At 43.6% G+C, this 27,415-nt stretch overlaps 1 protein-coding gene across 9 annotated transcripts in view; it reads left to right on the forward strand.

Moving 5' to 3' along the window:
- The first annotated feature begins 10,165 nt into the window (after window positions 1-10,165).
- Window positions 10,166-27,415, forward strand: part of LOC147679851 (calcium/calmodulin-dependent protein kinase type II subunit beta-like) — a 202,178-nt gene continuing 184,928 nt past the window's right edge. For 7 of the 9 annotated variants that reach the window (XM_086943404.1, XM_086943410.1, XM_086943411.1 and 4 more), the window contains exons 1-2: window positions 10,166-10,204; window positions 22,976-23,050. In XM_086943404.1, the coding sequence (XP_086799530.1) occupies window positions 10,180-10,204; window positions 22,976-23,050 (100 nt within the window). In that variant the 5' untranslated portion in view covers window positions 10,166-10,179. The remainder of the gene's footprint in view (window positions 10,205-22,975; window positions 23,051-27,415) is intronic. The other 2 variants (XM_086943408.1, XM_086943409.1) reach the window with 1 other exon arrangement.

The following is a 27,415-nucleotide window of genomic DNA, read 5'->3' on the forward strand; positions in this document are numbered from 1 at the left end:
TTTAGAATGTTCTGGACTGGAGCCGAATGAGTGGCTTCTCAGTGATTTCTGCATACAGAGTGTTGCCATAATTGAGTCTGCTGTTGAGGTAAAAAGACAGACTATCAAAAACAGAAATATCATGGACCAAAATATTGTGCCAAGAATATCGAGAACACAAATATCGCAAAGGAACGTTTCTGTAGGTAACAAAAGTTTTACTATATATAACTCCCAATGCATGTGCCTTGATGGTATATATATCATCATGTTATGTAGATGTGGAGTTAAGAAGGATACATCTATACTTACATATTAGCGCTTACCTCTATATTTTGGTCCTCGATATTTTGACACAATATGTCTGCACAATATTTCTGCTTTCGATAAACTGTCAGTGATCCTGCTGGTGATCAGTGCCTGAGTAACTGTTTTACTTGCTACATAGAATCTTGAGGAAGTGGAAGCAGGTGGAGGTCACTGCATTTATTTGGGCTGTCATGTCAAGCTTGTTGTCCAAGATTATTCTTAGATTTCTTACGTTGGTGTTGGGTTTGGAGGGTCCTGGGTTAGTTTGCCTGGGCCTGGTGGCATCATACTGGGGTGCCGTGCCTGATTTGAGCAATGCAGCCAGGAAGTGGCTATTTTTAGCAGGCCTTGGCTGACTCATTAACATCAACGAGTCAACATAATGAGTGGGTTTATTGAAATGAGGGCTATAAACTTGTGAGATTGAGAACAGATTACTATAGGAATAAGTCCCAATGTTGTGAGTCTTACTGTGGCACGGGAATGCCACTGTAAACAGAACAAGCATTGGCATAGCCAATATGTCTCGCCGTTGGGACCTAATAAAGGTTTAGCCATGCAACACTTGATGTTGTTGCACTAAGGATATTGTTAATGTTTTTCCTAGAGAGAGATCAGAGTTTTTGTCTAATGGAAGTTTTGATTCACGGAAAGGTAGCACAGAAGGTTAATGTGCCTGCTGCAAGAACAAGCTTGTTCAAAATATTGCTGACTTTAACATTCAAGTAATTGAAAAATTTGCTGCGCTTAAAGACAGACGTGCTGAATTTAGATACAAAAAGTAAATATGTTGAATGGTGATAGTTTGTGACCTGTTTAGTTTGTTTTTATTTAAACTGCAAACAACAAAAGAACCATCTGTTAAGTTCTCAGCATTGTATATTGAAGTCTGTTATAAAGCTCTGTGGTTATACTGAATAAGCAGCTACCTATGTTATATGACAGCTCTTTAATAATGTGATACCTGCACTTTCACAATTGCTTTATTAACCTTCCTGCTTTCTCAAATTTGCTTGAAAATGCACCATTTTTCCACAATTTTTTCAAAATTTTCTTGGGGGGAATTCCCCCCGAACCCTCCTTAGGGGTTTTGGGTTCGCTCTCTCGCTACGGTGCAGTATGATTATTAGTTTCCGCCCACCACTTTCAAATGTCACCAGCCGCCACTGCCGGAGACCAATTTAGTCTTGAGTTACTCATGACGCCTTTCCGCAGATAACACTCCTGCCCAGAGTTCTAAAGAAGGTCAAGTCATCTTTATAGCTCTGGATTGGGCATGGAGACAATAGTGTGCTAAACTCCTGAGCATAGGTGTGCCGATCAGGCTGCCCCTTCAGGAGAATCTCCTGCCACAGCAACAAGGTAAGGTTCTGTGCGTGAACCTGCGCACGCTCCCCCTTCATGCTTGACGATTGAGCTGTGGCAGTTGAGTCTTTGATCTCCCTCCGGAAGTCTGTGAGGTCATCTTAGCAGCCAGGCGTCCCTCTACAAAGACCATATATGCCTCTCCGCTGAGACAAGTTTGTGGCTTGGTGCACTGAAAAGCATATTGACACTCTTTCTGCACTCCCGCCTGAAGTATTGGTGTCGTTTTTTCATTAGCCTGACGAGGCCTGTGCTCCAGGTACAGTTAAGGGGTATCTTTCAGTCATCTCTGCTTTTTTGCGTTTGCCGGATCCCCCTGTTCTTCCAAGTCAAACCGGTTTTCTGCACCCGTGCCTGATTTTGCAGAAGGTGATTACACCTTTCCACTTCGGCCAAAGCATCCCGCTGCCTGTCTTCTTTGCTCCACCTCACCCATTCAAGGAAGTGGAGAGAATCCACCGCTTTGACCCAAAAAGAATGTTCTTCATCGATCACACCAAAGCACACTAAGTGGACGATCAGCTCTTTCTTGGGTACTGGATTGAAAAAGGGGAAAGCAGTTCAGAAACGGACCATCTCCATATGGATTGTACTCTGCATTAGGATCTGCCATGTATTGGCCAAGAAGCAAGGCCCCTGAGGGCTCGCAAGCTCTTCCTCAAGACCCAAAGCTGCAACCACTACATTAGCTTGTGGAGTCCCCGCCCTGGACATCTGTCTTCCACACGTTTACCAAACACTGCTGCCTTGACAGTCAGGTCTATTGTCATCCAGGACTTTTTGGTCTGAGCGAGTTTGCAGGCCCACCTCCGTGGAGGCATTGCTTTGGTATCTATTCTGAGGTAAGGAACCTGTGGCTAGAAGACTCTAGCAGATTAACAAGTTATACAGTAGAGATTTTATCTTGCCGCCGATTCCCTACAAGCCTCCCAGTTTCTGAAGGCCATTCTTCCTACCTAAAAAGGTTCCTATAAGCCCTTCGTTTCTGCACACTAGTCAATCAGCCTTCTGATGTGACTCCGTGCTTCTGGCGTGGAAAGAATCATATAAAGAAAGTGATGTCAGAGCGCTGGGCGACACCTATATATGCATGCACAGGTCACATCAAGCACAGACGACTGACTGGGAGTTGATCAGCGACCCCCTCCCCTACCGGTGCGCAGAGGTACTGCTCAAGCTTTTCCGGACCTAATCTGACACCCAGGAAATATTCTAAGGGAAGGAATCTGTGGCTAGATAGTCTTTACCAGATAAAGCATTACCAAAAGTAAGTAACTTGTTCTTTGTGATGAAGACAACCACTGCTCCAAACAGTTCATCACGTCTTAGTATACATTCTTAGTATACATACAATGTAAAGTAATTTGCTGTGTCTTTTTAGCACCTTGGCCTGCCCGAGTGCACAGTGGAAATTCTTTGAAGGACAACTGGTGTGAGGCGTAGTCTGTGTAGGAATTTTAAATGGGCTTGTTTGTTAATACCTTAGTGTATGCTAGTATTGTGTTCCAATTATTTTTGGGGATTGGGCTCAGTCTCCTTTCCATTTGGATTTAATCATTAATAGATGTTTGGGGCATTCAAACTTCAAAGCATTGTATAATCCAGAAATGAGGCTTTATCCTTGCGTCGACAGCAACCCCAAGAAAAGACCAGATTTTGAGGGTCTTCTGGGGAGCCTTTCCCAGGTGGCATGTGCCCTGAATATAACGCTCCAGGTATATAACGCTACAGCTTGACAGATAGCTGAAAATGACCCATTGAGGCCCCCTTTGTAGCTTTTTCAAAGGTGCACAGGGTCTCCTCCTCATAAATGTTGCCCTTCTTGGTTACAGTCTCCATCGAGCCATTCCATTGCTTTAATTTCCTTATACAAACTACGAAATTGCGATATTCGCTCTAGAACGCCCTTAGTTGCAAGTTTGCAACTCTTTGGCAAAATTAGGACATCAAAGTGGTTATATGCGACACCCTACAGCTGTGTGAGAAATTGATAATTAATTTCTGCGTCACCATGCTGTTGGCCAGGAAACTCAACAAGCCACTCAGAGAGACAGACACTGCTCTGTGCAGACAGATAGTAGCACTCTTTTAGACACTCCCAGGTTGCCCACCTTGCAGACACCAGTTTTATTCTAGGTTCTGCAATAGCCCAAATGAGTGTAGATATGATTGTGTCCATCTCCTGGAAAGTATATCTAGGAATTAAACAAAATGCATCCGGAAAGACATAAAGGCACTGAGGCCTGCCCAATATCTGAAGGTGCTCATTTCTGCCAATCATTGTAATTTCTTCCAGAACTACACAGAGCTACACAGAGCACACAACCCATATTATGGTTAAAATATTCTTAGAACTTGTGCAGTACTTTAATACCCAGGTATTTGAAATGCCTAGTCTGCCACTGTAATCCCAGATCAGGCAGTGCCTTGGCAATCGTATGGGTCAGGGTACCCAGTGAGGACATTTTTAATTGATACTGTTAGCTTGTAGTCCACACAAGTCTCCATAATTGTTAAAAAATAGCAATGTTGCTGGAACTGTATAGGTTGGGTTTCTTGGGTAAACTAATGTGTCATCTGCACATAAGGATACTGGATGTGGTGTTTTTCTCAACTGTGATTCTCATTTCGCTCTTCTGTAGTGCAGTATACAGACCCAAAGCTCCATTATTAAAGCAAACTAGAATGGTGCATTGAATATCCTTGATTGGCTCCGTGCCACCACTGTCCGAGGTCACCATTATGCTTTTTCCTCTGGCTTGTGATCTGGAGGAAAGTAATCTAATGCAGTTAATGTATAAACCTAGATTAAAAGTGTCAAGGACCTAGAACACGAACTCCCATTTCTCCCTATCGAAAGTCTTCTCGATATATATAGTGGGACTTCTGCTTGTTCATCCTTAGACATATTGAAATAGCATTTGATCTGGACCAAAAAGATCAAATTCTGCATTGTAGTACATTATGAGATAAAGCTTGATTGGGTGGAAGAGATCCGTAATCACCAATAACAGCCAGCCCATGATTGCTTTACTAAGGACCTTGTTGTTTGCTCTCATCATTGACAGTGGTCTAAAGGCCCTGATGTCATGTCATCCAGGCTTCCCCGTGTTTAGGGACCATTGCAATAAATGCTTCCCTCATTGAGGCAGATAACCGACCAGCCACACTAGAAGATCCCACTAGAGACCTCTAGACAGTTGTCTAGTACCATATTATATATGTCTGATAGAACTCTTTCAGGAGTCCATTTAACTCACTGTCTTCCCCCTCTTCTTACTTTTTAGCAAGGCCTGTAGCACACCCCTGACCAGCGGGCTGGCCAGCATTTCTTCTGTTCGTGAGTTAATTTGATGGTGTCTCTCTTTTTTAGTAATTATGGGCATTTCTGGGTTTGGAAGTCTCTGGCCACAGTACAGGCTCTGTAAATAGTGCACAAAAGTGCATTAATTTCCAACTGCCAAGATGCACAGTCACTTTGCAGTGACTAATGTGGAGCATAAGTTGATGCGGTATTTTTCATCCCAGCAACCATGCCTGCAATCTCCTAGACCTGTCCCCAGCTCTATCGAGCTTCTTCCGGAAAGTAGAATGTATTCAGAGAAAAAATATTCTTCTCTGTAGTCTTGCTTATATTTAGGTAAATTTGTTCCCCAATCAACCTGGGGAGCTGTCTTGCCCCTTCGGTAATGGTCCCTTCCGTCTTTGCTGTTTTACATTTCAGAACCTGTCATGCATATATTTCCCCCTAGGACCTTCATTGCATCACATTTTAGTGCTCTAATAGATGCATCACACCAATAATTTCTAAAGTACTCTTTCAGGGTACCGGACAGGTTGTCTCAGATTTCTACACCTTACAACGATTCAACACTCAGGCTTCATGTAGGCACTTTAGGTCTCTGCTTATGCCATATGTAAAACGGCAGTTGATGTGAGTGGTCGAGATATATCTACAAAAATATTAGGAGTCTCTACACCTTCATCAGTCATGTAGCCTGACTGATGAAGGTGTTGTATGAATTGTTCAGCGTTGACCAAGAGCAACCTCAGGTCTTTAAGTGAGATGCAAAAAGTGGTAGGGCTATAAAATGGGTGCGTCCTATGTAATTAAGGGTTTGGCTTAAACATGTGAACTTAATTTTTGTACTTCCCATAGTGTGCCTCCCGACTTGTATTTTGATTCCTCTGAGCTTTGTTACCTCCAGGTATATAACGCTACACCTGACATGCATCTAAAACCAGCCAGGAATGTTGGCTTTGTCATTTGTTGTTAGATGTTAAGATACTTGAGTAACAACAATGATTTTGCTGTAAGCAATTAATTTTGAAAAAATATATAATTCTGAGATTTTGAAACTGCGAATTAAACATAATAGAGACCCTTTGGCAGGGGTAGTGGTCTTCTGTGTCTCAACCAATGGTTCGTTTTATATGATATTGTTGGGAGCTATGAGAAAAACAAATGCCTTCTTGAACCAAAACAGCACAATATATCCTGTTTGGGAAGGGATGCAGTAGATATTTTTGCAAACACCGTAAAGAGTTACATTGTTCAGAGCCCTGTTGCCGTAAGGGACAGGCATCTTCAAATTAATGATCTAATCCTAGTCTTCCCTGAGAATTTGACAGCAGAAAGTTCTGTACTTGTACATTACAATGACGTTTAATGGAGGGAGAGAGACACTCTGAGACTTTAATTTGCAATATAAGTTACAAACACTAAAATGTGATCAATGTGTGCATGGTCACATTATATGATGCAATTTTCAAATAAGTATTGCACAGGTTCTGTATGTATTTGTTACTTCTATTGCGCTTAAACCTTCAGCGATCTTAAGTGCCTGATGTTCCAGGTTGTTAAAGTGATAATCAGATGCTGCAGACACTCGTTTCTATAAGACTAATTGCACAGCTCGTAAATTTGATGCATTCTAGAGTGATCTGGTCTATGACAAAGCAGTTTTTGAAACTGAGAACATTGAATTTGCAAGCCGTAGTGCTGGGTTGCCATTATTGTTTTCCAGCCATCCAGCAATTGTTTTGAAAAATTGAGTAATCTGGAGAGGCGTAGAAGCCAATATCGATGTTGATAAGAAGATCATGTGAGGGACTCAGATTGATGTTCTGCACACGAGGTATAAAGCAGAGCCCTGATGCACCTCACGGGTCTAGATTATGTTTTGCATATGGTGTCTGTTGATTGGTAACAAATTAACCATATTTAGGATCCATTTTTAATTTTTTTCCCCAGCTCTGGTCAGTAGGGTTTGGTGATCAGTGGTGTGAAAGGCAGCAAACCAAAGAAACTGAGGAAGCTTGTGCCCTATTTATCAGTGATAAGGGGCATTTTTGCACATCGAGAAGGGTTGATTAATTTCCTCCATCATGTCAAAGTCTCAGTTGACACTTGTTCACAATGTGCTTATGAGCTGAATTGTGACTTCTGGGTGGTGAAGTGTTCTCATGGATTGAATGTCAGACAATTTAGTCATTTTGGGGTTGTTTGGGGTGTTCAGAAGTTGATAGTACACTAGTCTTCAAATAGAGTTCCAGTTGTTTGATGATCTTGAATTATTTGGTTTCCTCTAAGAATCTTGTTTGGGTAGAATTGTCAAGTCCTCCTGGATGTTTCTACATTGTATTGATTTGCAGCATTTATATAGTGCTTACTACCCCTAGGTGGGTCCCTGAAGCGCTTGTAGCATGCTATACCATGTAGTGTGTATAATTGGAAGGAAGTTGTATTTGTTTTGATCCTATGTGGTAAGTGTTTCCATGTTGAGCGTGATGACCACATAGGTACGGTTATCATGTTATGGGAGACACATTGTAGGAGTGTGTTTGGTGACGAAGTGTAAGAGACAGACACTCATTTTTATGCAGTATGCTAAGTGTCACTGATGTATTTTGTAACCCAGTAAGTCACATACATAAAGTCTGTTCCTCATCTTTGCACTCATGAATCCATTCATCTATCCACTGACTCATTCTTGCATTCACCCTTTGACACTTTTGTTTTTGAGTTTGTGTGAAAATTGTTTGCAGGTGTTGGGAGGGTCAATGCAAAAATGAACCAATGAATGGATTCATGAGTGCAAAGATGAGGGACAGAGTGCTTGTATGGTGACTTCTTGAGTGGCTAAATCCATCAGTGACACAAAATGCACTTTCATTCATAAGCAAGATCTATTGACATTGCCAATGCTCGATCTAAATATAAAAGAAAATGATCGTGCTCATGGTGCATGATGTGGGAATGATGAGGCTAGCAAACAGAAATAGTGGGTCAGGGTCTGCTGGCACCGGTCTTGTTGCGATTTAAATAAATAATTTTGAAATAAGGTTGGTCCTGGAGCGTTTCTATCAGACCTTCTGTGGTCAGTTTGTTTGGTTCATTTTTTGGACAAAATCTCATGCCAGCAGTTAATGCATTCCTAGACTCTTTAGCAGCCTGGGGTTATTGACTGGAGACATAGCCTGAGCAATTGGATCCACAAAGACACTTCAGAATAATTCAACCCAGTCTTTTTTCTGCATGTCTAACTACCTTATACATTAATGGGGACAAGCAACATCCCAGACAGGAACGCTGAAGTTGACTGCACCAGAAACCTACATCGTCATTGCCTTCGCAGTGTTAGGAAATTGCAGTCTGATCTGATGCCTCGTTGGAGAATGCACCAGAACCGAGGGAGTAAAGCACATAGTTCTTATTAGGTGTAGGTAAAACTAAGATTTGTCTCTGAATCCGTAAACGGGAAAATCACAGACAGATATTGGGAGCAATCCTGCAGTGAGCCACAGCCTGCTGCAAGATGACAGACGCCTAGCTGCTCGATCCACCCCCAAAAAAGGCAAACCTTTTGACTTTTTGACTTTTTGACTTTCTGGCTTAAGGTAGTCTGCCAGTGTCTTAGGTGGGGTGTGTGGGATACCGCATATTCGGAATGGCTAAAAGCCAGGCAATCAAAATTACTGAAACAACCTGCTTTTTCCGCCTATTTAATTGCTGCACTTCAAAGATAACAATTGACTTTTAGGTTTAGATCGTGAAATTGGTTACTAACTTGGGGCATCTAAAATCTTCCTAGATCATTTTGTAAACCATTGAGGCAGGGATTGGCCGAGTAGATGTGGTTCTCTGTGTTTGGCCACAGAATCTGTTTTTTATTTTGGTGCACGGTAATGTTTTAAGTAATGCAAAGCAAAATCTGCTTTCATTGTCATGTCACTTCTCCTGAATTTGTTCACTCTCTCTTCCTCGTCCGGAATGGGAAACATCTATAGCAGGGGTCTCCTAACCGGTCCTGGAGGGCCGGATCCATGCCAGATTTTTGGGATATCCCCATTGAGATACAGGTAGTAATTTTAAAAATCTGGCATGGATCCGGCCCTACAGGACCGGTTTGGAAACCCCTGATCTATAGGATGGAACGCTGGTAAGGTCTGCGCCCAAAACCTTATACAAGAATCTGAAACATTGATATTTGGGCGATGGGGGTTCTTTTTACACACCTGGCAGCGATGGTTGGAACCAAGAGTATACCACAAGCTAAAATCTACAGCGTAATGTCAACTACTGGGTCAAATGATTGGGAGCTGTGAAAAATAATGGGAGAAGCCATGTGGGAAACAGAGCTTGAAATATGTTAGTAGTTCAAGACCAAGTCCCGGACCACAAATGTGACAAGAGCACTGGAACTGCAATTGGCAAGTGCACGTATACGAACATCTGGCAGATTTATTTTTTAATGAGCAATAGTGGGGGAAATTAATTTTTTTGTAAAAAATTCACAGGGCTATCCCCATTAATTATCACTACTAGATGGTTCTAACGTAATATGCCTTGATGTAACTCCAACATCATCACTCTTTTGAAGCCACATCCACTGGGGCGGTGACTCTGAGGTTTGCTATCCCTGATTCATGCAGATCTGTGCCAAAATGTGGGTGCCCTTCACTAAGCCCCCACCGTATTTTGGACAATGGCACCTTATCAGGGACAGTGCTTTGTGTTGAACATCCTCCATCCTGCACTCAAGTTCATAGAGTGTTAACTTAATCTGTACAGGATGTAGGACTCTCTCCTTCTGACTGAATATCCTTCAAAAACGTGTTTTATTGTCTTATTAGTGGAAGTCAATATAAAATGTAAGAATGTTGTATTAACATTGAAATGCATTCTGTGGCCCTATTGAGGTTGTACTGCACTAAAAATAAATCGTATGAAGTAATTAAAAAAAGGTGGTATACTTAAACAACAGAATGCAACCATGTGAATTTTCTAGTGATGTGCGCAACCGCGATCCTCTTGTAGGTTTGTAACAGAATCATGAGTGTGATGGCCCAGTGTCTCTCACTTTAGTGCTAGAGTTCCCCTTACGGTCGTAGCTTTTTTTCGTTGTCCCCGCATAAGCGTGCCAGTATTTCTGTCTATACTAATCTGACTTTCATGCTTGAGCCTTACATTCTAACGTTTAATGCATATTTTTTCTTCTGTTTTAGGGGGCTATTCTCACCACTATGTTAGCAACAAGAAACTTTTCTGGTAAGTTTCAGCAGGTGAACTCGCATCTTCGTACTATTCCAGAATGCTATTAAATAACAATAAGCTATAATTAAATTGTGGTTTTCCTGATTAACAGTAGCATTTAAGAAAATCAGCCCGTGTTAGTTAATCAGGCATGTATTAAAGGATCCTGCACTATCCAAACAGTTTGTCGTAAATATATACATTTAAACTACAAATGCAGGATGTTTCACTTTTTTTGTATAAGCAGTGTATGATCAAAGTAGAATGAGTGATTTTCACTTTTCCTTGCTCTGACCTTTTTGTGGATAAGGTGAAGTTATGGCGGTGGTCCCGCACCTAACTCTTAAAAGCTCCCGGTTCCTAAGTTCTGTCTCCCTCAACAGTAGTTTCCAGGCAGAGGAAGATATCTGTGTCCATGACTGAAACCCAACACTAGGACATGGACTGTTTAATATAACTCTTCCTGGACACAGCCATTCATACTTACTCCCATTTGAAATGATTCTTTTGAGCGGTTCTACAACAAAACCACTTTAAGAGGGTTTTTGAAGAATGCAGATGTTGTTTGTGTTTGTTTTGGAGCTACATACAGAGTTGCAGAATATGGTCAAATTGATGTAGTAAGTATCCAGTCTTTCTATAATGAAAACCTGTATGATTTGTAACCTCCTACTTATTAGTTGGGCAAATGACTCTTAATATCTGATCATCAACACCTCCTTCGACACCGCTACCTTCCCGGAGAGCTGGAAGCACGCCGAACTCAGCGCTCTACTGAAGAAGCCATCAGCAGACCCCACCGACCTCAAAAACTACCGCCCCATCTCGCTCCTCCCGTTTCCGGCCAAAGTCATCGAGAAGACCGTCAACAAGCAGCTGGCCGCCTTCTTCGAGATGAACGGATCCCTCGACCTCTCGCAGTCTGGCTTCCGGGCAAACCACAGCACTGAGACCGCCCTCATCGCAGCCACCGACGACATCCGAGCCCTGCTCGACAACGGGGAGACTGCGGCCTTCATCCTCCTGGACCTCTCCGCAGCATTCAACACTGTCTGCCATCGCACCCTAGTGCAGCGCCTCAGCAACGTCGGAATCCAAGAGAAGGCGCTAGAATGGATCATCTCCTTCCTCGCCGGAAGGACACAGAGAGTCCGCCTCCCCCCGTTCAGATCAGAAGCCACCGAAGTCATCTGCGACGTTCCTCAAGGCTCCTCGCTCAGCCCAACACTCTTCAATGTCTACATGAGCCTCATCGCGGCCATCGCACGCCAACACAACCTCAACATCATCTCTTACGCCGACGACACCCAGCTGATCCTCTCCCTCACCAACGACCCCGCCACCGCCAGAGCCAACCTACACGAAGGGATGAAAGATGTAGCCGAGTGGATGATGAACAGCCGCCTGAAACTGAACTCAGATAAGACGGAAGTCCTCATCCTGGGATCATCACCCTCCGCCTGGGACGACTCCTGGTGGCTGCCTGCCCTGGGCAGCGCACCAATACCAACGGATCACGCACGCAACCTGGGCTTCATCCTGGACTCCTCCCTCTCCATGACCAGACAAGTCAACACCGTCTCCTCGTCGTGCTTCAACATCCTGCGCATGCTACGTAAGATCTTCCGGTGGATCCCCACCGAGACCAGGAAGACGGTCACCCAGGCCCTCGTCACCAGCCGACTGGACTACGGCAACTCCTTCTACGCCGGAACGACTGCCAAACTCCAGAAGAGACTCCAGCGGATCCAGAACGCCTCAGCAAGACTCATCCTCGACATCCTCCGACACAGCCACATCTCCTGACACCTGAGAGACCTGCACTGGCTCCCGGTCAACAAGAGAATCACGTTCCGACTCCTCACCCACGCACACAAAGCCCTACACAACCAAAGCCCAAGATACCTCAACAACCGCCTCAGCTTCTACACTCCCACACGCCAGCTCCGCTCGACCAACCACGCCCTCGCCGCCGTCCCCCGCATCCGAAGAGCCACCATGGGAGGAAGGTCCTTCTCCTACCTGGCCGCCAAGACGTGGAACTCCCTCCCGACCCACCTCCGCCAGACGCAAGACCACCTCGCCTTCAGGAAGCAGCTCAAGACCTGGCTGTTCGAGCAGTAGCGGACCTCCCCGCCTCTCCAAGCGCCTTGAGACCCTCCGGGTGAGTAGCGCGCTATATAAATGCATTGATTGATTGAATAAGGAAACACTTTGAGGAACAGTCCGTCTTCCCCACCTATCTAGTGGTGTTCGATGAAGTTTAGAATCATCCTCACAATACCATTAACTTTATGACATGAAAAGCCAAATAATGCTTCAAGTGGTTACTGAATGGGAGTCTGTGAGAACTGCCTAAAGACAGGCAAATCTCGAACAATTCATCCTCTCCTGTAGGTTGAATTTAGGGCCTCTCCCGGTACAGCTGGAGATGTGAAAGCTTCACCTAGGCGGATGTATCTCATGAAGGTCCAGTCGTTCTGGGTCCATTTAAAATCACTATGTATGTGTATATTTATTCTACATGGCTATACTGAACATCTTAGAGCCTGACAGACGCGCAGACCATGAGCTTTTCGTCTGAGGAATGGTATACCACCCACCTAGTTTAGAATTGATGGTGTAATATCCTTTTTTTCAGTCGTCACCATCAGTTTAAACGGAACACAATAAAACAACTACTGACCCACGATGGGTGCTCATTTGGGTTTTGTTTTCAGAAACAAACTCCAGCTTTGGGATTTGGTTTAAGAAAAACAAAAAAGTTTAAAAGATTGTTGACTTTCTGTCAAACCCAATGCCGCCATTCACCAAACCTTTTGTATTTTGAAGGCGACCGCCGAAACAGCGGTTTCTTTCAAAATACAGAGATAGCCTCTGAGCGGGTGGACATCTTTAAATTAGGCAGACTGTACTATGTGAAGGTGGCTGGGATAATGTCCTCCGCCAGCATGACGGATGGAGTTCCATCTGCCAAAGACTAAATCAGGCCCAAAGTCTCAGTTCCTGCCACTTTTGCCGGGCACCAAGGGAAGTTGTTCGTTAGATGGAGAGACAGTGATGTAAGGTCTTTTTATGTATCTGTCTCCGCTATCAACATTCGATTATGGGCCTCCCTTGAAATGGTGCAGTATTATGCTACGGCACCTAGTGTGAACATATTGGGGTATGTCGGTGCATTATTAAGTCGTCTTTCGTCTGCTTGAAGTTCCTGCGTACACAGAGAGCCGCCTCTGAAATACCTCTCTAGCTTAAAGGCAGAAAGGGTGGGAGGTTCTTGCACATGCGGTGTAAAACAAAATGATTGGGCCAACCTGCAGAATGTGATAAGGGGCCCAAATCCCCAGCATATCACAGATGTTTGCTTTGGACTGAAAGGGGGGCCGTGTGCCGCAGGTGCTGGTGTTACGCCCCTGCTTTCACTGTTTTTCCCTATGGTCTTTTTCTGATAGCTAATGAGAGCAGAAATACCTAACCATTTCAAGAGTTTGCAAAATGCACATGTTTTGAGGCCGCATCAGCGACTTTCCTGCTCTTCTTAATCTGTGATACATTTCACCAGGAATAAGGTGCAATCCCTAGAAATGCATATCAATTGGCCATTGCTTGGTGCATGTCACGAAGAAGAGGCAACAACTGTTATTTGTGCAGTAGTTCTTTTTTTTTTTACATAGCAACCAGAAGAGTTCGATTCTGCCTCCATTTTGGATTGTTTTTTTTTTCTACCCACAAATTGCTATTTTTTCTTAATTTGCCTGCAGCACACATTTCCTTTGTCGGTTCATCAATATTTCCACAGATACTGCAGTTTATTCAGCATTTCAGATTATTTCTTTCCGAAGATCTTCGACTGTAGCCTGGAGCAGATAAGCACATTGAGAAAATTAGAAATTGTGCACTAAGGCGGAGGGTCAAAAATCTAACCATAAGTTAAGGAATGTAGCTTCGGAGGAGGGAATATAATACAAAATGTAATGGATACTTCTTAGCCAGAAAGGTTAAAGAGTAAATGGAAGCAACGAGAAGGAATCATGGAAGCAAGGAGGAACAAGTGAGAAGCTTGGCAAACAGTGAAATGTTGTTAAGCGGAAAGAAGGTGTAGGAACAAGTGAGTAGACAAAATAAGCGTTGGTGGCGTAGCATTCATGGAAAAGACTAAAGGGCACAGTGAAGGAAAAATTAGACCAGAGCAATGGATTGGAAAGGATAGGAAAATAACAGAGTAGATAAAACGGAGCATTAAGCAGCATATGAGCGAAACAACTGAGTTGAGAACATGAATGCGCCCAGCAAGAATATCAGATAGCACAGATGAGGGAAGGAGAACTTGAGCAAGTCCAACAGCAGATATATATTTTCCAAGTTTAGCAAGGAAAGTGTCCTAGGAAGTCCACTGTAGATTTGTTTTACCCGTTGGCATTTGGAAATTGGTGTGCTGTGTTCTGAGAGTGGTTGTAAACTAGTAACCAAACCAAAAGTATTCAAAATATATGGGTAATTTTAATGTTAGTTTTATATAGCGCAAACTTGACCTTAATCGGGTATCAGAGCGCTTTACATAGCACGAGTTGCATTACATGAGGACACATTCATTTTTGTTAGGCACTGGGAGATTAAGTGATTTGCCCAGAATCACAGGATGTTCAGCGTCATTGCCGAGACTCGAACCCAGTTCCCCAGATGTGAGGTCGACCGCCCTAGCCTTTAGGCCTACTCCTCTCCCATTACTAAGGTACTAATTACCTTCTTCCCAGTCGTGTTAACGCCTTCAGCACACAAGGCACAAAAGAAGCAGAAAGTTGCGATAGTGTGTAGGGATCTTTTTCTTCGAGATTCTTCCCCGAGTCAGGTTTATTTTTTGTGCTTAATCGTGTGGATGTAAAGATGAAGCTCTCTTTCAGCTCGGAGTTTTCATTCCCATGTCTGGCTGGAGAGTGTTATCTTTGGAAGTGAGCGGCAGCGGCGTGGACCGTTCCTCAACATTTTGAGGCCCATTATTCAAAGTGACATTTTGCAGCTTCCCTCCCATGGACATGGTTCCATATTTGCTGCAGGCGGGGTCAATCTGGGGGCACAATGCTGGTATTGCCTCGAGGGAGTGCCTAGCATTGCACATCCCTGGCTCTGAAATGGACAGCACAACACAAAAAGGTACCGGTAGGTTCACCAAGATACAAAAAAACAGATTGTCACAAGGAACACAACTTCCTAAACTTTAGGGAAGTGTTCAGCACTTCCGCCAAACGTACACAACAGGATTTCTGTCCAGCCCAGTGGAAAAGCCATCCTTTATGGAAGATGATGCCTCACACACAATAGCGTCATGCCTTATCGTCCGCATCCTCTCCCCACTCTGGTACGGTAATACCACCAGGGCGAACTCAACCTCCTTGAAGACTTGGCAGTAGGAGGAAGTTCTTGAATAAAACTATTGGACAAACATGGAATCCAGGAAATCTAAAAAATACCTTTAGGTTCCTCAGTTGTCCCCTTTATTAGTATGGGCTCTAGGTATAGCTAAAAACACTATACCGGGTGGGTAACTGGAGTACAATAGCTCAAACCTGTCTCATACTAGCCTGAAATGACCATGACTTGCCTGAAAAGAGGACTGCCTTCATGTCTACAAAGGTTGAAATCAGCAGGATATCACTTTAACGCTTCTGCATCCCTTCGACTACAGGGAGGTTCTTATCAGTAGGTCAACCAATGGTGACCTTGTAGCTCTGAAGTGGCGAACAGTTTCAAATGCTGGTGCCACATTTCCACATTCCTTAGACTTTCTCTACAGGGCCCGGTGCTGTAAGCCTGCTCTCTACTGTCGTTTCTACAGTAGTGCGATGACAATCGCACAAGCTCAGAAAGAGGGAAGGTCTTAAATTTGGGGCAGGTGTAAGCACTTTGGGGCAGATTTATGTTGCCTGGCGCATCTCTGCAAATCGGCAGAGATGCGCCAGGAAAGATACGGCACGCAAGTTTATCCTTGCGCCACCATGGCGCAGGAATAAACAAATGCGTGTCTCGTCTAGGGCTTGAAGTTGGCGCAGTGCTGAAGTTGTGTTGCGTGCGGCACGCAACTCCAGCACTATTCCAACTTGCCCTATCTCTAACGTGGTGCGTCAAGCCTTACGCCTGCTTCAAGCAGGCGCAGGGTTTTGACGCATAAGCGTTGGGAAAGTGACTGAGTAAAATCTTGTAGATTTCACTGAGTCACTTTTCACGGGCGTTCCTGCGACGGAACGCCCCCCCCCTGTGTGGAAACGCCCACTTGAAACCTGACGCAGGTTTGATGTGGGGCAGAGCCTTACATCGTGACGCTTCTCCATAGATGCATCACGATGTAAGTATGTCACAACGTGGTGCAAGGTTTACGCCGCCGCTGCGTCACAGAAGTGACACAGCGGCGGCGCAAAAGTGCTGCAAGTCCGACATAAATCTGCCCCAAAAACTTTTCGTACCGATAGCACGAGGAGAGAATGCTCATTTGTGGGCTATATTAATCATCCAAGCATTAAAGAATTTTGGAGGAGAATAGGAACACTGATGGATTCAGTCATCGTACCAGGAGCATAACTTCAAAGAGAGATAAAAAAAATAGCTCAAAGGACTGTGCTGAAGTAAAGGCAACATGACGGTTCGCTCTCAGAGTTAAGCTCAGTTTGTTAAGAAGAATGCTCCCAGGCTTCTGATGTGTATTTTAGAGCAGAGGGCTCAGACCGACCCTACAAAGCAGAGGAATAGTCTCTGTGAAGTTGGACAGTGGGATAGTTTCACAACTACCAGTTCTACCAGTTCTAAGAAGTCCTCTTCCCATCCATCCCCAAAGGTAGCCCTAAGAGAAGGTAACAATTTTCTCATAAGCACTTACTTGATTTGCTCCTAAAGAGAAATAAGGCTGGGAACTGTGGTAGCCCCTTAACTATTCGGAATGTTTATGGCTTTTGGTCAGAATGTCCTATAAAACTTATGGACGTTTTAGTCCGTTATATGTGGTTTTTGTGCTGTAAAATTAATTGTTTGGTACCAACTGGAAATAAAAGAAATCTTTCTAGAGGGAAGACCCCTCTTTGGGGTCAGTGTACACTTACTACGCTTTCTCATTTGGGCAGTAGGGGCTTGCTATTAAAACATTTGCTAGGAATGATATCTTTTTATCTTGTCACACAGCCTGCAGTCCCCCTTTATTGTTTAGAGCTTAAAAAATGCAGATGCACTGCTCAAGGGGACTATTTGATTCTACCAAATTGCCCTCTCTTTTGTAAAAGTCGTGTCTGTTTTTAAAACTATAACCTATTTGGAGTGTGGACATAAAACCTGCAAGCATCCTATTTAGTTTTGCTTGTGGCGGAATTCTGTCAAGAGTACCTTTCATTTTGGTCAGGGCATTGTTGGATCTGACTGCGTGAAGAACATCGCTGATTCACTGAGAATGACACCACAAGAGCCTCAGGATACTAAGGTGTGTGATCCTGAAAAATGCTGAATACCAGGAATTTTAATTACAGAGCTAATGGCCTGAAGGCAGCTTGTTGTGGCCTGGTCGCTGAAGAGATAACGTGATGCAGAAGGCTGGTTTGCCAGTGGTACAAGCCTTGCTCTTGGATGTCACAAATGGTGATCTGTGGGCCTTTAGAACTAAATAAGATGTGAAAGTTGTGCTTCCTTTGGGAATCTGCTACGACTGCTCTCTAAGATCCTGACGGCACATAGTGCATTGCCCTTCCGCTGGCCTGTTCTTTTCAGAGTTAGACTATGCAGTTCTTGGCCTGCAGCTGAAATCTAAAGAGTGGAATTATGCGAGCAGGCACGACGAGTGTTTGTGAGTTATGTCATCTGGTTATTAAAAAAGGGTGCTTAAGAATGATGCAGCAATGTTTGACTTGGGGAGAGGATGTGGCCGTGTGGCCAGAGCTGCCAAGTTTGGATCTGCGGAGCAGGTCCAGACTTCTGCTCAACATCCTGCGATTCTTGGCAAATCATTTCATCTCTCCGTGCCTAACAAAATAAATGACATTGTGTAATGTAACTGGTGCTAATATGAAGCGCACTAATTCCCTTGGGCTGAGTTTGGCCAATGCTTAATTTGTAAAAAAAAATATAAGTGCCAGGGCCCTCATCAGGATCCCATTGTAACTAGCACTACCCATTGCTCCTGCCAACGATGCCAGTGACAGTACCAACTCAACTACAAATCATCACACTCCTACAAGTGTGACACTCCAGATTATTTCAGGCCCCCAAAACTATAAGATTAACTTGGGCGGCAGGCATTAGCCATTTTTAATGTATATTGAATTAATATACAACAGTTGTTGCGCTCATTTGTAAATTAGACAGACAGCAGCACCATATGGTAGACTGTCATAAGCGCAGGTGATGACAAATAAATGCTGGTGCTGAGCACAGGAATAACCGGCTCAAATTAAGCACTGGTTTGCTCTATATAAAACTTCCAAAATGAATTTCAACAAAATAATAGTGTAAGTTTCTGGGTGCCAAGCGGTGGCGTTCTACAGACTTTGATGGGTCATCATTACAGCTTGTTATGGTAGTTCCAAATCGCCATTTATGGACACCTTAGTTGGCTTTTTGGCTCAGCTTGTATATGCGTGCATTGGTGTTATTTGACTTGGCTTTTACATACAATTAATGGATTCAGGTAAGCTGAAGTCATACTCTTGAACTGTCAGACATTTATTTGGTTTGAGGATCTTAACTTCATATGATCGATTTGTCAGAGTGTCCTCAGCATTTTGCAGAAGGTTCATACTTTAACCTGTATCTCATAACATTTTTATTATGGTATCAACAATATGACTGACAATTTTTCATTTCAAAAGTGAAGTATCTTATGAATGGGTTGATCACAGAAATGACAGCGATAGTTAATGAGGCACTTTTTGTTTCAGGTGTCTGCATATACCATTTCAGACTTGCAGCCATTGGTTTAATCACAGGCAACCAGTGATTGGCTTAATTGCAAGCATACTGATGAGTGCAGTTACATGGAGGCAACATACGTTTGCTGTCCATCTCAGATGTTTCTCAAGTGGGTGAATAGTTTATTCACCAACAGACCGAGCGCTAGTGTCACCGGGCTGTGCTAAATGTCTCTGGTCAGGTCTGGCAAGGTTTATTGTGTAGCCACATTTTTCTTTGATAACTCAGGTTTGTAGTATTACAACCCAGCTAGTCAATGTTTGCTAGATAGGTTATGACTTCTATTGGATTGGTCTGGTTCCACCAGGTATCTTGATCTCAGCGTTCCAGTGACTTCATTGGAGTACCCAACTCCTACGCTGAGAAATTGTGTTCTGTCAGCCAACGGATGAATGGTGTAATCCCAGATTGGCAAATAGGGGTAGTGATATACCCACATGTTCTACCTACTTTTGTTCATGAAACATCAGCCAGTGGATGATTGTTTTAATTGCAGAAAAGAGAATGGGATATTGACAGGTTGGCTGATGGAGCTAGCTAGCCCACACCAAGGGCCTGATTCAGAATGTGTTAAATGGGGAACTGTGTCATGAACTCAACAGAGTACCCTGCCCACCAAACTGTGGGTCTGCCTGCCTCATTTAAATACTTGTTGGGTTAAGCTTTCCGACAGAGCCTCAGCTGGCTTCATCGATGGAAAGCTTCCTCTGACTGCTGTTTTTAGGGGGGCGGGAGTAATGGCCTTTTTTTCTGTCTGTTAGCGCCAGGTAAAACCTGGCACTGAGTGACAGGAAAAAAAAACATGTTACCCCATCACCCTAGAAGAAAACTCCCACGGTGTGGGGGACATTTACAGTAGTTTTTGTTTTTCAGTAACAAACTCCTGCTTTGGTAGTTTGTATCTGGAAAACGAAAAATAAAATTTTGGGGTGGATGGCCACCTAACTTTTTGTATCTTCAAGAGAACCACCATCATGTTAGAGGTGACTGGTGTGCTAGCAGTCATCTCTAAATTTAACAGTCGAAGTACCATGGCCAATACTGTCCTCCGCCATCCTCACAGACACTACTCTATCCATCAAACTTTGCTAAATCAGGCCCTAGAATTCTGTATGAACATGTTAATTCATAAATGAATGTTTTACTGCAGGAAGTCAATTAAGCAGAGCAGAGTGGATATAAAGACTTTCTTCAGTTTTACTCTGGCATTCTGATTTCCCTCTTTCCCAATTTGTTGAAAACTCCTGCAGCTGAAAGTGCGCAGGAAAAAGCCCCCTAAACAGACCTGTCACTTTACATAATTTCAATTGAACCACGTAAGTGTTGCTCCTCCCACCCTGGCGCTGCTCCCACTAATGCCACCATTGTTCCTGCTAAATTCCTATCCTGTTACTCACTTGTCAGCCGTGTTAGGGGGTCAGTACCTATATAAGGTCTTCCCCTTCGAGTGGCATATATCCATGTCTCCCTTTACTACAGGGGCATTTTATTTTTCACTTAGGTCTGATTAGGTTTGAAAAGGGAAAAAAAAACATTTGCCTCCCTCTCCCTCATGGTGTTTGCAAGCTGGCAAAACCAGCCATTAGATCTGGTGAATGTTCAGAGGCTGGCTCACCCAGAACCTGGGTGACCTGCTTTGAGAACTTTAATCTGAGAGGATCTTGTGTGGTGTTTATGAATACATTCACGCAATTGTGGATGCAGTATTTCACGCCTACATAAGAGGAATTAGACCTATGGGACCTTTTTGAGGGAAGGAAACATTGACATGAGTCATGAGTCACATACATTGGGCAAAGAGAGAGAGTTCTCAGTTCATTGGGGGCGGGGTGCTAGGGAAGAGTGCTCGATTCATTTAGGTGGGGGGGAGTGGGTGATTTAAGTAGCTTATCCTACAATTCAGATTGGCTTGGGGCCTTTAGCTTTTCCCACACCCAGGATGTAAGGGTTGCAACAAGGAAAAAGTGGCAAAGGGCTCAGCTGGCTGTTGGACCTGAGGATGGTCTTACATTCTTTTTGCTTATCTGGATTATTTTGATGTTGGTGTGAAGAGGGAAGAAGACTGTTTCCCAGTAGGGGTTTGATTGGAGGATCTCTTCTCTGTGAAGCGGTCTTCGTGATGGAATGAACGTTCGTAAATGACAGGAATATTTAGAAGGCTAGAGTCAGTGGGAGCTCAGTGAGCACTCAGATGACTCCACTGGATCCTGAGTGGTCAAGGTGTACACGCTGTGTGCATTTCTTTGTGGGCTGATCGAATTGTTCTAGTTACAACTTGGGTTCTGGGAACAACATTTGTTCTCATAACATTTGTTCTAGTAACAAGATGTTTTGGAAGCAGAATAGGTCCTGTCCGTTCTAGTGGGGATGAGGAGAGAGAGCATGTGTTCTTGAAATAATTCTGCCAGCTTTTCGGCAAAGGTCTGTTGCTTATTCACATAAAGCGATGTTGCTGAAGCTGTGCTCCAAAGTTTCATTTAGAAAAGACATCCTTTCGGATGTTCATTTCATGTCTTCATCACCTAAAGCGGCTGCTACAAAGCAAACAGCACCGGTTCCAGATGTAAAAAATGGGTGGAATGTCGGTACTTCAAAGACTTTATGCCCATTCAAAGAGCAACGGTATCATTGATGGTTTTCTAGGAAGGTGTGCCCTCGAAATTTGTATGGCAGCAATGTAGAGCATGAGCCATATTTTTCATGTGCATTAATTAAATATAGCGTCCAAAAGGTATGCAAATTTTTAAGCGTACGAGGGCTCGCTCCTCTTTGCTGTGCCACTAACTATTTAATCAGGTTCAAAATCCAATACGAAGGAAAGGGGCCACCCCAACAGTGTAAATAAAATATCTATAGGGCGATTCTGATATTGGTCCTCTCCAGTGGTTTCCCCCTTTCGCAACACCCCCAACCATCCTCCAAGAGCATATCCCTTGCTTCAAACGTATATATCTCAATGCAAAGGAACAAGGGGTATTGGTATGTCCATAGGAGCGGTAAGATGTGTGGTCGTGTGTCACTATCAAATTCTTTAAGATGATAGCCGCTTTTGGAAACTCTTCTTCATGCCATGCCTGCTTGCCTTTTTCATCCTGTTGTGAAGGAAGAAGTGAATAATAAGAGTTCCAGAATCACCATGAAGGTAATTTTGTTTATTGTCTGCGTTGTGTGATCAATGCACACGTGCTCTTGGGCGGTAGCCTCCAGCTCTTTATCTCACTTGAGTTTCTAATCTTTTTTTTCTGCTTCCTTTGTTTCTTTTGTTTCCTTGTCTTTCCCTCCACGTTTCTTCGTATATCTATGACTCCCCCTCCTTTTCACAATTTGTTTATTTACTGTTCTTTTTTTACTACTCCTTCATTCCATCCTCCGTCTTTCTTTCATTTTCATTCATGCTCCTGAACTTTGTCTCCATCATTTGCTCTTTCCCTTCTTTCTTTTCTCCATTCACAATAATTCCTCCGCTATACTTATTTCGCACCATCTTTCTCTACGTTTCTTTCCTTGTGGCTCAACTTTTTCTAATTCTCTCTTGTTCTCTTTTCACCTCTTTTTCTATTTCACTCCTTATTTCCTATTTTCTTTCCCACACCCTCCTTATATCTACCTCTGTTTTCCTTCCTTCTCACCTTTGCCTCCGTGTCTATCTCCCTCACGTCTGACCATTCTTTTGTTTACTTTTCTCCCACCACCTTTTTACACCACCCTTCTCTTCACTGTTTCTATCTCTCCTTTTCCTTTTACCCTCCCCCACTTCCTCTGTTTCTTTTGACTTGCTCATGTGTTTCCTTTCCCCTCCCCTGTTCTCCGTTTGCTGTCCGTCATGTCCTCACGTGGTTCCTACAGTGGGCAGACAGACCACAGCTCCGGCCACCATGACGGCCGCTTCCTCCGGCAGCAGCTTGGGGTTGGTGGAACAAGGTAGATGTGTCCTGAAGGGACCTTCTCTCCCTCTTCTTACTCGGTTTGCTCCCTCTTTCTTGGACTGCAGTTCGCATGTGACCCTCCCCTCACCTCCCTTCACACCACAAATGAGTGTTGATCCCGGTGCTGTGGACCTGATCATGTCCTGTCCAGTTAGTGCTTTCCTACTTGCAAAGGACAGTTAAGCATCAGTAATTGGAGAAATGCTGCAAAGAATAAGGAGGCCAGGCATGGGTTGATTAATAATCACAAGCAAGCAAAGAAGTTGTGGCAAACCTGTAGCGGACAGGGCCTGTATATATTGCTAGATCTTAAATAACTGGTATTGGCCCATGTCTGGGACCCAGTATCGACATTTTGAAAAAGATATTTCGCACGCTTCTGCAGTAGTTTCTGTATTGTTCGCTCACCCCGTGCACATTTACACCATGAGGGTGAAAGTCTCTGCCACCTCCATTGCCAAGTGTGCCTTCTCTTGCGCTATTCCTGCTGCTATGTCCTACCCTCGCCTGTCGCCCACCCTCGTTCTTATCTCTTTGCCTGTGGGATGAGCTGTTGGCACTGCATGGGATCTGTTAAGCCTTGCTGCATGTCCTGGGGCTCTGCCTGGTTTACTTCGCTCTTTTTACTAACAGCTAGGCTCCTTGCTCCTGCGTGTGTGTGTATTCTCTCGCTGCATGCAGTCAATGGCGTGTTCCTGCATGGCGCCAGCAAGAGGAGTCACCTCTGACGAAGCAAACACAACACCGTTTTTTGTGCTTCCCTTGTTCTTCAGACCGGAAATGGGAAATATCCTGCTTGGAAAGCCTCTTTCTCTTAAAAGAAGATATTTTACTCACTTGAACTCCCACCCCATCTTAAAAGTAGAACTCTCTTGTGCATTATGATTACTTTTAGAAGTTTTTAAACCAAGCAGTAAAAGAAATCCTGTTCAACACCATCTTGAGGAACTGCTTAGTTTGTTCTAGGTACAAGTTAGTCATCTATTCTTGAGAAGTGGCATGAACAGGCTGCTGATGAGAGAAACAGTTAAAGCTCTGGGAACCCAAGCACTTTAGCTCCTGCCAGTGAAATGCTGTGTATGAAAATGTCTCTACAAAACCTCATGGCACTGGTCGTAAATTGTTGGATTTGCCCGCTGCACGTCTGATTCACTCGTTGGAATTGAAGATCACCCTTTGTCAGGAAGTCTCCCTTCTTCATCGTAAGATTTTCACTGATAATCATAAACGTAGAATAGTCTGCCAGTGTGTGAGTATCTATATCCATCTTGATGTTGAATTGAATTGAAACTTTGACAGGCAAGTTAGCTCCATTTTTCTGTGTAAAACGACAGCATTGTAAATAAAATATAATCCATATTTCCACATTTTGTGTATAAATGATCTATTTAGTGAAATAACCTAAAAATAAAATTAAAAAGACAGCAGCTTCCATTACCCAGCTTCCGATCCACATGAGCTGTGTCTGATATGCCTTCCTGCTTCTCATTTTGTTAAAGACTGTCCCTGTTGTGAAGAAAATTACAAGAAGGGCTCTTAAAGATAAAGCAGGAATACGTTTGAGGGGCACACTAGAACAACATAAAGCGGAAGAGATAAGCTAAAAACAGAAAAGAGAGGGCTTCCTCAACTGCACCAGGTTCCTCCCATGAAATGGACACCATAGAGGTAGATCCAGGATGGAAAACACTAGAACCATCACCACCATTGCTCCAGACGCCCCTGCACCTCTCAAGAGCACCAGTCCGCATTGAAACCATCAGCGCCAATGTGTCCATCTTCGAGAACCTCTACGGTTCCAGCTGCATCGACATCTATAGCCCAGGTACCGATCACCACCTCCTTGGTATCATTTCCATTGACCTCTAGTCCATCAATGACAAGAACGACTCCTTTGACAACATAGGTTACAATATCAGCAACTAGACAAGTGGACAAGTCATGAAATCATCACATCATAGACCTTCAACAGCGACAACTCCATGACATCAGCAATCTACACTAGCACACTCCACTGAGCCATCTTCAGCCTCAGATAATCACATATTGGCACCCAGAATGACCATGACACCGGAGTCCATCATAAGATTGAGGACGAGAAGATCAATCTAAAGAATAATTAATGTTGAGGCACTGTATAGCCTCAACCCACCTTATCTGCTCATTTTGATGCAGTCATCCCTATGGATTAACCTTTTTTACTACCCCAGACCAAGATATATCATTCCTGCAGAGGACCCGGTAAAAGAGCCTTTACAGCTGCTGACACCATCACCTCTTCCAAAAACTCCAGTACCATATCCTCTCTCCTCTGGCATTAATAATGCCAGACCCACTTTTACCACATGATTTTTCAATGGTAGCAAGACTTTCTGAACCAACAACACCTTGTTCATCATGTACTACAGGCAGACGGAGAACATCCTATAACTCCAAGTGCATCAAGAGGCAACGCAACAGGATCATCATTGCCTATGCCTCTCGATTAAGATCATTCCTAGTGGATGACATTCTGACAATCCAGGATATTTTTGTTAGAGCTGCGGCAAAGCTCAGCATACAAATAGATGTTCCCCATGTGACTGTATACGTTGTAATAGAGACACTGCAATCCTGTGCTTCTCCGAAACCAACACTACCACTGGTTCCACGCTTCACAGATCTTGCAGAAAATATATTTTTTACTTTAGCCACTTTAAAATTGTCTATTACGTGTTTCCTTAAAAAATACAAACTTGTCCAACAAGATCCTGTATTTCTCTGCCAGGAACCAAAACCACACTTGGTGATAGTCTCTGCAGCACAAAGGAAGTATAATTTGGCACCAGAGACATCCGTGCCACTAGTGAAAGGAAGAAGATGGATGCTGTGAGTAGGAAGGTTTGTGGTTCAGCAGCAATAGCCCTTAAATCTGCTATTTACTCTGCAAAAAGAAGCACGGATTCCCATAGTGCTTTGTCATACTTGCAGAAAAGAGCAGACTATGCCATCAAGAGATGGAAAACAAGAGTCCACGAAGTTTTAAGTGGCATACAAATTTTCTGTAACCAGTTCATAAGTGCAACCATTGACACAGCAGATCTAGCAATGACTACATTCGGCTGTGGCATTGCTTTACCTTGAGCATCATGGCTTCGTCTACCATCACCGAAGCCATATGCACAATAAAAAAAATTAACATACTTTTTTCAGCCCGTATGCTCTTCAGCTCTCACACTGACAAAGAAATGGAAAAGAATGAAAAGGACTCTGAAACTATTAGCTGTGGGCCTAGAGGAAAAGAAGGTATTTTGCTGTGCACAGTTCTAAGATGGAGACACCAGACCACGTCACAGTATCCCTTCAAGGGTCCTCCTGAATCCTTCACCCAGTCTCGGGGCAACAAACACATCACCAGCCCCAATATCTCGTAGACCTACAAGGGACCATGGACCAAAGCCATAACATTTTTACAGAGATTTTACTCCAGTGAAATCATGCTCCCATAACAATAACAAAAGTAGAACACTGCATATACTCTGTTCGGCTCTCCAGTGAGAGGGAGTGTATCTAAAAACCTAAAAGAAAGTGATTACAACCATCAACTGGTTCTTAAAAATTATCCAGAAAGCCTAAGACATCCAATTCAAGTCTCCACTGCCCACAGTTCCACAGAAACAAGCACCACACGATCAGCTCCCTAAGCTTTGGTTGCAAATTACAACTGTACTCCAAAAACAAGCACTAGAACTGGTTTCTGTATCAGGAAGTGAGAATGGTGTCTATTCAGGATATTTGTGGATTCCCTAAAAGTCCCTTAGGAAGAATTCAGACCCATTCTATACCGGAGACAAGCCAACAAATACATAAAAAGGAGAAGTTCAAGTTGCTAGAACTACATCCGATCTATCATTAAACTCAATACTAATTCAAGGTACTACCTCAAATCAGCCCCTAGAAGATTTTCAAAATGCACAGCAGTAGTCACAGCATACCTCTGCAAAAACTACATTTAAGTCTACCCATATTTAGATGATTGGCAGATAAAAGCTTACATGGCATGTAGGGTACAAAAGGATTTTGACTTCACAGTTGCATTATCAGACAGACTAGGTCCTTGTATGGATCCATAAAACTTGATCATGTCCCCAGTTCATATTCTGGATTACTTAGGAGCATCTCTAAACACCATCACAGGAGAAGTGTTTCCTTCAGAGTCCAGAGTGTGTGCCATTTCTCAGAAAGTTCACCAGTTACTACGCACCACAAAGCCATCAGTGAGAGAAGTTTCATCTCCTAGAATTCATGGCTGCTTCCATTTCCATAGCTCCCTATAACCCCCCTCACAAGAAATCACAACAACAATGCTTAGAAGAGTAAT

The sequence above is a fragment of the Lissotriton vulgaris genome, chromosome 11 (genome assembly GCF_964263255.1).
Source record: "Lissotriton vulgaris chromosome 11, aLisVul1.2, whole genome shotgun sequence".
NCBI classification, from domain to species: domain Eukaryota; kingdom Metazoa; phylum Chordata; class Amphibia; order Caudata; family Salamandridae; genus Lissotriton; species Lissotriton vulgaris.